General features: G+C 36.3%; 1 protein-coding gene across 6 annotated transcripts in view; it reads right to left on the reverse strand.

The window, feature by feature from the left end:
• Window positions 1-15491, reverse strand: part of map2k5 (mitogen-activated protein kinase kinase 5) — a 57708-nt gene that overhangs the window by 12094 nt on the left and 30123 nt on the right. For 2 of the 6 annotated variants that reach the window (XM_004066963.5, XM_011488200.3), the window contains exons 15-21: window positions 15221-15271; window positions 15038-15109; window positions 14029-14058; window positions 9096-9122; window positions 8095-8127; window positions 4378-4439; window positions 3390-3435 (exon numbers count right to left, since the gene is read on the reverse strand). In XM_004066963.5, coding sequence (XP_004067011.1) covers window positions 3390-3435; window positions 4378-4439; window positions 8095-8127; window positions 9096-9122; window positions 14029-14058; window positions 15038-15109; window positions 15221-15271 — 321 coding nt within the window. Of the gene's footprint in view, window positions 1-3389; window positions 3436-4040; window positions 4259-4377; window positions 4440-8094; window positions 8146-9094; window positions 9123-14028; window positions 14059-15037; window positions 15110-15220; window positions 15272-15491 lie in introns of those variants that run through there. The other 4 variants (XR_013654808.1, XM_078944255.1, XM_078944254.1 and 1 more) reach the window with 4 other exon arrangements.

Below are 15491 nucleotides of genomic sequence, written 5' to 3' on the forward strand. Positions count from 1 at the left end.
GGCAGGCATCCATGACCTTATATCTCAGTTCATCATGCAAGGAAAAAATTAAAAAGCCTGGAGAAGGACAAAAAAAAATGTGTGTACAGGAAAGACGAGAAGGATGAAGAAAAAGCACGAGTCAAAAATAGAAAAGAACTGTCAAAATTTGAAGGGAGCTTCAGGATTACAATGAAAAAAGTGGGACACTGATAAAAGGAGAAAAGGAAACAAGAACAAAGACAACAAGAAAATGTGCCACTAAAGGATCTGCAACGACATGACCAAAACCTGAACAGAGAAACATACTGAATGCCAGAATCTATCAATAAGTAGTTGAGCTAAGACTGATGACAATTACAAAAAACGACAACATAATGCAACAGACCCAATGAGAAAATACTTGAGTTATACATAGTAATACATGATATTTCTAATCTTTCTGATGTGAGTGAAAGAAAAAAAATGATTTCAAGATTCTAACTCTTCTATTCTGAGGTGCAAAAGTACATTAACCCTACAATCCTATGTTGGTATAGGGAGACAGGGTTGCTAGTGTTATCCTTCTGGGATAGTCCATACTTTTTTCCATTTTTATGAGTGTACAAAAAGTATGCTAAGAGAACCCTACAAAAGCTTTTGCCAGATGTAAAAATGGTGATGGTCAAGAAATGAATTTGAATTGAGCGCAGTTGGGAGTTTGTCTGATGAGACTCGTTAGGACCTTTATTGTTCAGCTTTGGTCAAAATGCAGAAAAGAAACAAGCAAACTAGCTCTTTCAGCTCATAGGGTATGCACATGTTTAAGACCCACTTCAATGAAAACTGGGTTTTTGGTGTTTTAACATGTTCTTGTAGCATTTTCTCATGATCAATGGCACATATAAAGACCATTAAGGTTAAAATTGTATTTATGAGTATTACTTTGATCAAGTTATTGTGAATAGGGAGCAGATGAAAAAAATGCAATCTCAAAAAGCTTGTAGTTGTTACGTACAAACTATGATCAGCTGGGCACACCCTCCCTGCTATGCTCCACTTTGATGCACACACTTGCAAAACAAATAGATGCATCGTTTTCCTTGTCTGAGCTGGCATCTGGCTCAATGTTGTATGGCTGGAATCTCAGATATTTCTTGCCATTTTGTGGCACTAGTAATGTTAGGCTGGGGTTGTGTATTGGCTGTAGAGAGAGAGTGTGAACAAAGAGACAATGGAAAATGACTACTGGTTGAGTACGCGTCAGAAGTCCCACCCACTACTTAGAGGTTAATTTATCATAATTTTCTATTTTTTATCAGATGTAAATGAGATATTAAAGGTGGGAAATCCTGTGGCAGACTGGCGACCTGTCCAAGATGTCCCCTGCCTTCGGCCACAAGTAGGCAGGATAGTCTCTGGCAGCACTGTGACCCCGAAAGGGATAAAATGGATTAGAAGATGAATGAAAAAAAGAAAAGGTGGGAAATGTTTGTGTTTTTGATTAGATTATTGTTACAGGGGGAGGGGCTAATCTGTATTGAAAGATTGCTCAGGTTGAGCGAAGCGAGTCCTGTGTTTTGGGTGGCCATTCAGTTAGTCTTTAGGACATTTTTCTTTAATACTTGGCATGTAGTTTGATTAGCAAGCAACAGCCAAATCTTCAACTCAGTTACTGGCAACTCTGCATTTTTGAAAAAGGCCAGGATTCAGTGAAGTTATTTTTTGGTCAAGATGGCAAAAAACCCTGAAAAGAAAACTGGCTGAAATTTGACCCAACTTTAACCAGTAGGTTTCTTGACTATAGATTTCGTCCACCCTCTCTATCTAGTCACTAATCAGCCATAACGTTCAATTGAAGAAAAAAAATCCAGCTGGTGTTTTAAAAAAAAAAGAAGATTTTACAAGGAGCTTAAAAGCCCATCTGAACCCCTCCTTCCAGGTGTGAGACTGAGAACAGAATATCTGTTAGCAGCTATGCATTTACACTCTCCAGCCCCATGTTCCCATGGTGCAAACTCTCCCCCCTTTTCTCTCTGTGGACACATAAGCTGCTGTCCTTGGTGCTAAAACAGTATCCAGAGTGTGTTGCATCTCTTAAAAGCCAGTTGGTGTAAACGGGTGGTCTTGTGTGCTAATGCTAGAAGTGAGAAAATTGTTAAGTGCACAGTGGGACACGTCGTCAATGCGAGGACAAATCTGTGCCCAGCTCTAAGTATTGCGCTGGTTTGTAGACTAAAACTGTGAAATGTTAATAAAATTTTAGACATTTCTTTTGTTGACTGACATTTCCAAAGTCTTTAAAAGTCTTATATATTTTGCCCTATCTTTTTAAGAAGTAACCTTTATAGCACACAAATATAGTTTCTTGGTGGATTATATAACAGGTGTCAAAATATTTATTTAAAATCAACGTTATTTTGTTTTATATGGTGTGCACTCCTAGGCTATGGGTGCCTCCATTTTAAACGAGATGTAAAAGAAATGCATGGTATTACATTTGTCAAACTACATTGGAAGTAAATTTTTCATTATGTTTTTAATACGTACGTCTACATTTATCATTAACATTTTTATTTAAAGTTGGTTCTACTGATTTGCAAAACCCTTGCCACACCAACTTTCAAATAAACAGATTCATTCAATGGTTGAATGATTATGTGTAATAAAAATATAATTTAGGAATCACATTTAAATTATCGAAAAAGACAAATCTATCTTAAACAAGCCATGCTTTCAATGATACATAGACAGAGAAGTTGATTTACATATACAGCACTGTTATGTTAAAATGCTAGATAAAACATTGCAGTTACATTTGTATTAGACATTTGGCAATATTTGCAAATTCAAGAGATGGGTAAAGTGAAAAGAGATTTGTTGAATAATTACAAACAAGAAAAAGGATGGTGAAACTCTAGAGGACCTGGGTTTCTTTCCATTACACGGACAACAGGCATGTATGTACGTAACTCATTGAAATTCGTTATAATAATTTCCTTTTGTCAGTTGGAGAAATTAAACAAGGTTATGAAACATAGTTTTGTAAACCAGAAAGACCTGACTGCACAGCTCGGCATGGTTAATTCTCTTCGGCTGGAGAGAATAAATGGCTTTCTCATGAAGAGGGTCTCAATTCTACCTCAAGGTTTCTAAGTGACATTTCTGACATTTTTCATTGGTGGCATAAAGTTCATTCCTTTTATTTCCACACAGCAATATCAAATCTTAGGGTCCTTGACCCAATAAAGCTCAATCACTAAAGGATGTAAAACTGAATATTACAAATGTTAAAAAGTTAACACCAAATTTTCTTTAATTGAATCTTTAATGGAATGCGTGAATATGAAAACCATCGGTACAAATTCATTCAGAACATATTTTGAGGTCCTTGGAAAACCATTTAATGGTCGATTCTGTTCAAAACTTACCATTAGGTTGTTGGGTGCAGGTCTCTCCTTTGGGTTTCGTTGCATACTACAAGAATGAAAAAAAAAAGAAAATTATAATGACAATAAGCGCAATAATGACGTTCTTTTAAGTGCCGAAGGTGTTTCGGTCCATTTATGCATACTTTTTATTTGTAAAGAAGTATATGTAAAGAAACTGCATAAAAATCCATTATGCCACAGAAACTAAAAGAGGCTGAGTACACATGCACACTCAATTCACTCAAGATAATGGGGGATATTTGAATGTGTGTGTGCGTGTCCTCCATCATGTGGACATCCACAATCTGCTCAAAGGTATTGCACAAGGGATTATATGCAGTTAAAAGCAAACACTTTATTTTTTGCCAATTTTTGGGCCATAACCTACTTTGTCAAGTCAGAGAAGAGAGCTAACTGCATAGAAGAAGAGCACCTGGGCCTCAGTCACTACAGAGGTGCCCTGTTTAAGTAAATACAGCAGTCACCAGGGATAAACACCAGCTGGGATCGTCTACTTGACACTGCTAAACACACACTATATTTACCTATGATTTATGTTTGCTTAACTGTAAAGGTTACAAGTGGCTAATGAATCAGATGCAAGCACAGGTAAACACTGCACCTGTCCTAATGCATTAGAAAAGCCAAACGTCTTTGTAAGAAAGAAAAGCTTCCTGTTCAATACCAGCATTACAGACCATCAAAACCAATAGCTAGAACAACCGCAATGCATTCGCACACAGGAGTAAATGCACTTTAAACCCATTATATAGACGGATACCTTTGATTCTTCCACAATAATTTGGTTTATCCATATCAATTGCAGCATGTGATCTCTGTAAGTGCTCAGTCTGGCAGAGACAAGTTTGCTGGTTGCACATACATGTAGAAAGAACAAATTATGGTCTGAACATGACCTTACAAACATAAGGTCTGAAAAGATTGGTTTTTCCATTAATAAATAATCTTTTTACAGCTTTCTACTTACCAGAGAGTGATGAAGTGAACAAACATTTCACTGAACTCTCCAACAGGAAGCACTGGAGGGTCCTGAAAAAAAAGAGCCCCCTAGTATTATTGTACTCAAATGTATTTTTCTGTGGAAAAATAAAAAAACAAAATTTAAAAAAGTTCATTACACCAACAGGCACATTTTCCCTGGCCTAGAGGTTTTAAGCAGTTTTCCACTGAGCCTGGTGGATGGCCTGTAAATTCAGAGGTATTGGTGGGTAATAACATAACCCAGAATTTTTATTTTAGTAATTATCCTCCAGTAAAAACGTATTAGTTCAACACCAGTGTGAGGATATACAGTAGAGTGAAAACGTGTTTACTCCTGTTCTGATTTGTTATTTCTGTCCAAAGTAAATGTTTCAAATGTTAAAACTACAAGTAAGTACAAAACTGAGGAGTCATCCAAACACCGATGACCTCGTGTGAAGACAACAATATTATGCTTTACAGAAGAAAAGCAATGGAAAAATGTAATGACACCAAAGGACAGAGGAGCTGGTGTGATGCCATCCCTTACTGAGTGTCAATCCATTAGAATAAAGGCTACAGTTTCGGAATGGCTGTGATAATATATAAGAGTTCTTCATCAAATACAAAATGAAAGAAAATGATAAACCACTCCTAATAAATTTGCAGAAGATAAGAGTCTAGATCTGCTTAGCGTCCCTGATAAGTCGGGATAAAATTAAGGTGAAAATGACCTTAAAATGTAAATACAGAAAGAGCAAAGGGAGGTGGCTGTTGTTGAACAAATTCTTAACACTCTTAGAACCTATATATGCTTCTTTCAAACACTTCAAATAATATGAGTGTGTGTGTTTTTTGTTAATGGCAGAAAAAAAATGTATTATCTATCAAATATTTGTGCCAGTGCATCATAAAGTAACTGGGTATGACCTTGTTCTTTTATACATAGTCGCTATTTTTTACTATTTGCAAAACTAATATTTCTAAGGCCGACCTCCTTCGTTATAATACTGTTTTTATAGAAAAGTTTGAACACCATTCACAAAAGCAGGACCTGGATTTCACTCTAGATTACAACCTTGAAACAAAAACATCAAATTTAAAGACCCATGGCAATCATTTATTGATCCATTGTAAATGCATTCCCAGTGGTCTTTTAATTACAACTATGCCGTTTTTAGCCAAAATCAAAAAACCTGTGTTGTTTTCTAGGACATAGTTTCTGCAGAGCGGCACTAGCTCATTAGAAAGTCACCTCTGAGTTGTGGGCAGGGCTGTTAGCAGAGAAACCCCGCCCCACCTTCCTCTCCAAGTTGCTGAGAGCTCAGAGCAGGGTGCTTGTAGCTCGCCCATTGTATTTTCGACGTCACTATAAGCTATTTTTCAAACTGCTTCTTTTTGTCTGCTCTTGATTCAAAATGATTAAAAAAAAGAAATACTCATAAATGTATTTTTTAGCTTAATTTACATATATACTGTATGTATATATATGTCCTCAATCAGAACAATGCCACAAGAACATGTTGAAAATACCACAAACACAATTTTCATTGAATCTAAACATGTATTTATCAGATAACATGAGTAGGTGTAAAAAAAAACATGTAAAAGAAATAATAACGTCTTCTCTATCATCAATTCCTACAAATGCAAAGGATTTATGTAGGAGTGAGGCTTTGCTGTGGAAATTAAAAACACCTCTGGGCAGCGTTCTCTATTTCTTGCTGCTTGGTACGGCAAAGCATGATGCATGAACCTATTTAAATTAACAAAGGAATGGCTTCCTTTTAATCTCATTGCACTTTCCAGTGCTGCCACCGCTTGGATGAGCAATATATCATTGCGCGTAGATAAACCTGCATCCACAAACAACTGCCCTTGAGTACTGCACATTAAAAGCCTCAACAGGCACACCGTTTGGACAGAGAAAACCAACACACTTCAAACTAGTTTATAGAAATAAGCGCTGACACCCCCCCGAAGAACATCTGAAACCACAATATTTACCGTGTTGGGTACACAATTTTTTGTTCTGGAGAAATCTGCAAAGCCTGTCTGTACTTTGCTCAAATTTCAACATTTATCTTTCTCCAGAAACACGCATTGTTCATGTATTCATGATTCCAGCTGAGGGAAACACTGCTGCTTTGATGTCGCAGCAGGGGATGAGACAAAAGACAAGCGAGCTGATGAAAGTGACGAGTCTGTTTAAATTATTCCTGGGGTTGTCAATGCGCTCCACCATGAGACAGCATACACATTACAAGGCTACGAGGGTACAAGTAAATATACATGTCATTGGCATGAAGCAATTATTTGGCGGAATTAGATCAGTAATTACAGGCTTGAAAAGAGAGTAGTTCTTTCTTTGAGGCGCCACAAGCTATTCAACAAATGAAAGATATGGATCAAAGATGACAGAAGGCATTCAACAAACAGGTGGAATACATTTGAGACTTTGGCTAAACAGGTTGAATTTGGTTCTCCATGTATATCTACCAACAAATCTGTGGACCCAAATTAATAATAGTGGAAACACAAATCAAAGATGCTAACAGTTGAACTTTATTAATGTAAAAGAAGTTCTTGGTTCAAATTATTTTGTTTTCTGCAAAATAAAATTGCATTTGCTGTTTTAAAACGAACTAAAACTAAAGCTTTGTAATTATTTTTCTTGATTAAAAAAACTGTGGTGAAGCTGTTTCTTTTTGGTTTTCCAAATAATTTTTTTTTTTTTAGTATTTCCTTAGATCCTCTTCAGCAGAGTTTGTCTCTTCACTGAAACCATCAGCGGAGTTAAAAAAAGTGCAGCATTATTTCACCATCAGCGATAAAACAGTTTTCTCTTGCCTCTAGGGAACGTCGTAAAGGGCATTGGAAAAATAATTTAAATGATTGATAAATCTAGCTGACTAATGGGTCGCTCAGCCCGGGTCAATCTATTATGGCTAAAAGAATTTAATTATTAATTGTAGCCAATCTATAGCAGTTAGGGAAACGTGACACTGTATGTTTAAAGTGCAATACGGCTGACGGCAGGGCACTGCTTTGGTTGTGACAGTGGCATTTTGGTTATTTTAAAGACTTTGACAGAAACCCTTAGGAAAAACAAGAAACGACAAAGGCTGTGATTGCTGTTTGTAATTAAAAAATACAAAGTATGCGTATATTTGTGTGTAAACACCAATATATCTGGACTTAAGTCGCCACATTGGAAAGAAAATGTTAATAAAATCTTATAATAATCTTATATCTTATAATAATGAGGGAATGCAGACCATTATTTATGTTACTACAGATTATAGCTGTTCTGAAGACATATATATAAAAACCTAAGGGAAAAATGTCCTGATGTGTTTATTAGTATGTGTGTATTTCAATAAAAACAAAACAACAAACTCAGAGATTGTTAATCTCATTACACATCGATTTACCCCAATCCTAATAGTTAAAAATTAAACAAAAAAGATAAAATTAAGTGGAGGATAAAACACATTTTGGCTGTTAAGATTTCCTCTTCCTCGTGTATTACCACTGACGACAAGACAAACCTCAACGGTAATGTACATATGTGTATTGCCTGAGGCGGTTGCGTAGGGCAAAGGGTTGAGTGAATGGGGAGCAAAGCCGCCTCAGTGGTTTGCTTCATTAGGAAACAAAATATAAGCTTTCCGGGCTATTAAGACTGACTTTAGATGCAAAAGCACATAAGACGTCGACTCACCTCATCAACGATGCATTGCAGTAACTGGAGAGGCTGAGGAAGAGTTGGCAGCATGAAAAAGAAAGAGAAAAAAACATTATTTTCAATTGAACATTGTAGTTTTTCTCTGCTCCCCCATACATGAATGATTGAAAACACTTTATGGGATTTTACCTAATAAAATACAGTAAGATTTAGCTAGATTACAAGGATAAGATCGGATGACAGAATCATCAAACACAATCAACAACAACAACAAAAAACCTCCTGAAGATATGTTGCCTTGATAGTTTTTCCAGTTAACAAAATCCTTAGAAAGCTCACTGCTGCTGCATGGCGCCAAAATTTGATTCAGACCTTGATATTTGGGTCACGGTTTTGTGTCAGTTCGATATATGATTTGTGTTTTACAAAACAACAACCAAAATCCCAAACGCCGCAAATATCCTTGTTTTAATTTGCCAATAAACAAGTAAATACGAAAAACCTTTCAGTTGCCGTTTGCTTTGTCTGGTGTCATGTAATACAAATTTAGAACTACATCTTTGTTTGACACTTTCAACGTAAACACAAGCAAATGTATGCAGTAGGGATGCAATGATTCACTTTCCCTATGATTCGGTTCAACAGTGTAACAGGCAGTTTTAAACAGAGAACTGCGGCACCCTTCATATTTGCTTGCAACACTAGTTTCTAAAGTACAAATAAAACAATGAAATATTATAGTTGTACTGTAAAATATAAAGAAATAACTGATTTTTATGCTTTAAAGCCTAAATTGTTATCACTAAAAAAAAGATGATTTAATTTTTTTTTAAAGATTATTTGCAAATCTAGCAAGTTTAGGCAAAGCCGGCATTCAGCTTATAACTTGATAATGGTAGTTAACATAATATCAGCATTGTGGGCATGTTTTATTTTGTCAATTTCACATTAATTTAAGTGCAGGCTGACAACATAAGCAACAGACCATTGACAGAGCAGGAAAATCTTTTCTTTTGTTCCACTGTAACAAAACTTACTATTAAGGATCCTTGATTTTTCTGAATCTGTAGGGCAAGAAAGAAAAAAAAAGAGACAAAAGGCAGTATGTAATTAGCGTGTCAGATCAAGACAATGGACTTGGACACGTTATGATCACCACGAGAAAATTATTACTTTCCTGTTGGCAGTTTCTCAGTATATACTAACCCAATTTACATAATGAAAACACACAAATGTTAATGGCCTTCCTCTCGTTTGTGGCGAATGGCGTAAAAGATCCAATGATGATAATTTTCTGAGCAGTACTTTATTCCTGCGCCTCAGGTTGTTTAGCTGTGCGAGGATGCAGAATAACTTAACAACAATGGGGAAGCAACTTTGCAATCAACAAATGGCTCAATGTATGGCTTTTACTGGTCTAAGTGTCTTAAACAGCCACAGAAGCAACCACTTGTTTTGCTGATAAAGACACAAGCAAGGCAGTTTATGTCTATTTTTTTCCTTTTTTTTACTTTTTTCCTCACCAGCTCTGCCTTACAAAGCCTAACATAGCATGACATCATTTAAAGCATTTTGTTTACCCCTTTGTGCTACAATCACCAGCATAATACACTTTCATTTTTTAAACAACGCTAAATGATTGAAGGTTAAAAACTAGTTCAACAGATTGCAAATTTCTCCAGGTCTTTTGCATGTGCATTAGAGCACATATTGATTCACTCAATTAAATACAGATTTTCACAGTCTTTAAATACCAAGAGACTTCTAAATGGTCTCTATATCCAGCTTTGCCTGATTCAGACACATTAAAACCAACTATGGAAAACTAATTTGTTCAGAAATAATTACTAGAACAAAATTGAACGCCGTTCATGGGTTGAAATTGGATCGAGGGAGACTAACCTTTTTAAAAATAAGTCAAGATGAAAACACCTTGATAGCCTCTAACACATATTTAAAGGAAGTGTCAATCTTTGCTGGTCTTAGCAGCATTCAATCCCCGTCCGCTGATGGTCTTTAAGGATTATCTGGATAGAAACAAGTTAGCTCTGTGAACATTAAACTTTAGAACAACTTTAACATCAGGAATATCGGAATGTTTTTTGTTGCTTACTCTAAAATGTATGCATAAGTCTGTGTTTGCAAGCGATTATGTGTGTGAAATAATGGATGCATTTTCCCCCCAGAAGAGCCACTAAATTGTGAACCTCGTCTTGTGACGTGAAATTATCACACAGAGCTCAGCATGAAAACACATCACAAGTCACAAAACCTGTTTTAAAATGTAAAAGGATTTGACGTTTTTTTTTTTACCATCTTAACATATTCTAAGGTTGCTGCATTTTCTAAACATTTTAAAGATGCTCCCATAAAAGGTAAAAAAAAGAAATGGTTCCCTTTATTTTTCAAAAAGAATTTATGGGACATTAATTGTATTTGTATCAAATGGGTGGGGCCGAAGTTATCTGAAAGTCCCACTCTGGTCATCTAGGGAGTTATTTTAAAAGCGTTACCATTTGGTCTTTTATTATAATTATGCCCCTTTAGACCAAATCAATAAAGCTGAGTTATTTCCTGGGACATAGTTTCTGCAGAGCGGCAGTAGTTCCTTGGAAATTCATCTGAGTTGTGGGCAGGGCTTTTGGAACAAAGCAACCCCACCCCCCTTTCCCACCCCGTTGCTGAGGTTATTGCCTGTCCAGCGTATTTTCTACATCACAAATAAGTTCTTTTTCAAACTGCATTGATTCCTCTGCTTCTAATTTCACAATGATTTGAAAAAAGAAATATTCAGAAATGCAATTATAAGCTTAATTTACTTGATATGTGTCTTTCATCATAAATAAAGGCAATAAAAAAACATGTTAAAAACACCAAAAACCCAATTTTAAGCAGAGTGGATCTTTAAAGGCCACTGACCCACAAAATCAACTTTTTTGTTCATTCCTCACAAAACAACCCCAAAGTGGGTTGCCCCATCACTATCAGCACCGCCCCCCGAGGCTAAGACACACTTTCTCCGCTGAGCGCTCAGTGATTGGCAAAAATGCTTTTATTTTATGTGCACGATATGCACATCCATCTTTGCAAAGGCAGGATGTTGTTTGTTTTCGTAGGCAAAACGCAGACATGTAGCCGAGGCCGACTCCAGGATGACGTCATGAAATGGGCGGCACCCACAAGGAGCGAAAGGCGGTGCCTCAGAGATCGAGTCGTCTTACTTCCAGGTAGGAACTGCCAAAATAACTAGTATTTCATTAAAGAATACTAGGTAATATAGGCCAAAGATAATATATCATCATATATATAAATGTAGTTTACTCTGAAAAGGCTTAAGAAAAGCATGATATAGGCCCTTTGAGTGTAATAGATGTGCCTTATGTGGCAAAATAAATAAAAATTTCTAACAGCAGAACACGTCATCATCACCAATTTCTCTAATAGTAACTTTGAATAAAACTTTGTTTTTAATCTCTTCAGCATCAAGTAGTAGAGTAGAGCTCTATAACATTCCATCACTTCAGGAGAAAAACAAAAGAAAACAGTAAAATAGAAAAAGCATCTCTCCCTCTTGTCAGATGCAGTGATGTGTAATAAAGTTCCAGAAAGAAAGGCAAACGAAAAGAGTGACATTGGGTTTCACCCTGAAATTCAATCATATGAGAGAAAAATAACGCTTAAAAAAAAAAAAAAATCAATATAAACAAAAGAGAAGAAAACCATCAGAAACAAAAGTGCTGGCGGCTGTATACTCATTACATCAGGCCTTTGTCTTCAAAGACTTTCAGATTAAGCTACATATAACTCCATTATCGCTTCACAGATACTGCAAAGAAATCTCCACATGTGCTGAAGTGGAATTAAAGAGACCATCTCTAATTACGACAAACGCAAGGTGAAAATAAAACAAACACACAAGAATGAGATCACAGCACAAATGTCTTAAAGAAGTAACAATAATAATGTTCCTAAAATACTGACAACGTTGAAGTCTTTCGAATTTGTGTGTCAAAAAAAAATCCTCCAGTTTTGATTTTACAAATTAACAGATGACACAAAGTAAAATGAAGTTTTATTTTCATTTTATTTTTCAAACTTCCAAAGCCTGTTCTAAACTATGTTTTACATTTGTAAAGAGGTGCAGGGGGGTTTGCATGGACAGCTGTGAAAGCAAATGGAAAAAAAAAACCCCACAGCTTGGGCCTGAGGATTTTGGTAGGCCGCGCTTGACGAGCTGGATCCGAACACTTTCGCCAAACAGCTCTGAAACAGCCTGCAGGTGAACTGTCGACAGTGCCAGATGGAGTTTTGGCAAAATTAACACAGAAGACCAGGAAACACTATATGACGGAGGAAAACACAAACGTCCGGTAGATTCAAAAAGTATCAGTTTTATTTGAAAGAAAGGCAAGTGGGGAAAATGGAAAAATTACATTTCAAATGCTTTACTACAGTTTATCAGTAATAGAAACATGGAAGCACTACTTTTAATTTTCAAAATGACCCAACCGTCCTTAATTTATCTTGGCTTTGACATAAAAGAGTGAACATTAAAAATAAAATAAAGTGAAAATCGTGAGTTGGGTGTTTAGGCTAGTATATGTGATGTACAGTCATGTGAAAAAATTAGGACACCCTATGAAAGCCTGTATATTTTCTCACATTTTTTATGTAATTTCTCACATTATATACACATTTAATATCAATTTAATATCAAAAGATGATTGGGATGGGACTTTAAATCTAGTAGTCAAGTTAAAGCCACGGCTAGCAAAAGTAAAGGGTCAGTCTGTGCCCCGCTGTTAGCTCTTATGAGAACTAAAAAGAGCAACGTAACTATGAGTAGGCCTGCAAAATAAATCCCAAATTAATCGTTATCGCAATTTTATGAAGCTGTATTATATGCATATCGCAAAAGACGGTGAAATTTGCAATAAATGGTAACCTTAAATACGCTAAAATGATCTTATGGCAGCTTGCAGTATTTAACGAGTCAAATAAATCCTTTTAGGCATTTGACCAATTTAATGTTAGATGTTCGCCTCCTTTGTAGACGAGGGGGCACTAGGAGTATAATTTCAGTTATGCTGACTCTTAATTTAACTGTTGCAGTAAAATGGAAATTATGTATTTAGTTGTTTTGCTATTTGTTCATGTATTGCAAGTTATATCGTCATCATAATATTGATCATTAATATCGCATATTGTAAGTTTCCTCATATTTTATTTATCCCACAGTGGGGAAATTCTTCTCTGCATTTTGACCCATTCCCTGGGGAGAGCGGTGAGCTGCCGACTAGCCGCGCTCGGGGGGGGACAGCTGGCTGGGGAGAGCGGGGATCTATCCGCCAACCCTTTGGTTGTTTGACGACCTGCTCTACCGCCTGAGCTACACTGCCACCTAAACTGCCAGAACACCAACATTGGAACGCCTTTATTACAGACTGGTTCTGTTCTCATGCTGCTCCCTCAGACTCTTATGCAGAAGTGGTTTGACCAAAAGCAGAAAATCAATTCAACCCGCGTAAAACAAATTATATAATTAAATATTAAAATGTTGGTGATAGTTTTGAGAAAAAAGGAATTTTTGGCTAATGTGCAAAATATAAAAAAAAAACACAAATGCAAAGCTTTGGAGCTGTTCTTGCACATATAGTAGAGCAAACCTGAAGCTGCCTCTAAACATTCGGATGAGGCGTGCAGCCAGCAGGTAACCTGAGGTGATCAGAATCAGACTGCTCAACAAGGGATTAGCCAGATAAACCCATCTTAAAGTACTAATTAAGACTTGATGGGATTGAGAAGCCACTTCTGTAGAGAGCAATTACATTTGAGCAGGATTCTGATTTAAACAAAATGACGAGGAAACAGTCCATCACACAAGTTATGCATTTATGGTTAATAATCAGTATAAAACACAACATCAAAGGAGTAAAAGCGGCATTTCACAGATTTAAAGTGACTACTTACTTGTGGATAGGGGAACATTCCCAGTGCCAGCTGTGTAGAGAGTAAAACAGAAATTACCATCATAAAATATTTTGCAATGTCTACAAACAAAATGTTTCTATTCTACTCAGATAAAGGCGTGTTTGCAGTTTGGAAAAAAAAATACATTTTTTAAGTCACATTCAAACACAAACACTTTAAATCTCCCCAGAGCCTCATCAAATATCAGCCCTTATTATGAGCTATGTGTGATTATGTGTGCATGCCTAAACAGCAGCATCTTTACAGTATGAAATTTAACAAACAAAGAAGCCACTGAAGCATGCAGCACTTTAGACTTCCTGTCTTAGAGGTATGCTTAGTGCCCACCTGCTGGTAACACGTCTTTATCAAACAACATCCCCTTTCAGTTAATATCCCCTCTACACACACATTTACCACCCGCTGACAACAAGATAGACAGACGAAGACCAAGAGGATAAGACTCCAAAGTTGTATACAAAGTGTGTTTGCGTGCTATTTTCGCTACAGGGTTGTGTTAAAGTCCCTTTCCTACATTTGGCAATTGCTTTCAGATGAACGATTTTCATTCTGCTGAAGTGTTTACCTATTAGAAGCTATTTAAAGGCCCAAATCCTCACCTTACTCAAAACATAGACTTATTGGTGGAGTACATAGCAATGATCCCTAACTAAGTTAGTTATTTTATCTCATGTGGAAGCAAGAGACAAAGAAACTCTGAACTTCCATCAATTTCCATCTTTATCAAACAAAACAGCTCAATAATTTTGACATGTCTGTGTTGCTGGAAACTCATCTATTGTTATTATAACTATGATGAACATAACATTATTGATAGGTGAGATAGTTGTGTGTTAGATTGCAGGGGGAAAACTGGTGAGCAAGGTCAATCGATAATAATTAACGAATAAAATGCCACCAGAAAACAAAGTCACTGCATGGTGAGTGATGAGAGCGGGAAAAGAAATAATGTAGATTAGAGTTAAAGGTTATTGATAAATAGCTTTACCTCCATAAAAGAGATCCCAACACTCCAGACATCTGCATGTATACCATACTGTTCTCCTGATATTCTCTCTGGCTGTGGGATAAAACAAGCACTATGAATAGAAAGCAAATAATTCAAATAACACTTTCAGAAACAACAATATAAAGTTACTGGACTTCAGAATAAAAGCATAGGATAACTCACTGCCATATATGCGTTGGTTCCCACATATGTCTTTGCGATGGAGTTTACTAACTGTAAACAAAATACACGTTTTAGAAAAGGGAGATTCTGAAAGGCGATAAATATCTGAACTATAGTGAAGGATTTTAAAATCATTTTAATCTGTCGTGGGATTAATAACAACACTGCCCTATAATAAAGACACTAAATATTGGGCAACAGCAAATTTATGTGACCTATATTTACAACAATTGCTAATTTTTTAGACTTTATAAGCATTATAGTCAATGTA

Source organism: Oryzias latipes, chromosome 3 (genome assembly GCF_053564925.1).
Source record: "Oryzias latipes strain Hd-rR chromosome 3, Olatipes_Hd-rR_3.1".
Lineage (NCBI taxonomy): Eukaryota > Metazoa > Chordata > Actinopteri > Beloniformes > Adrianichthyidae > Oryzias > Oryzias latipes.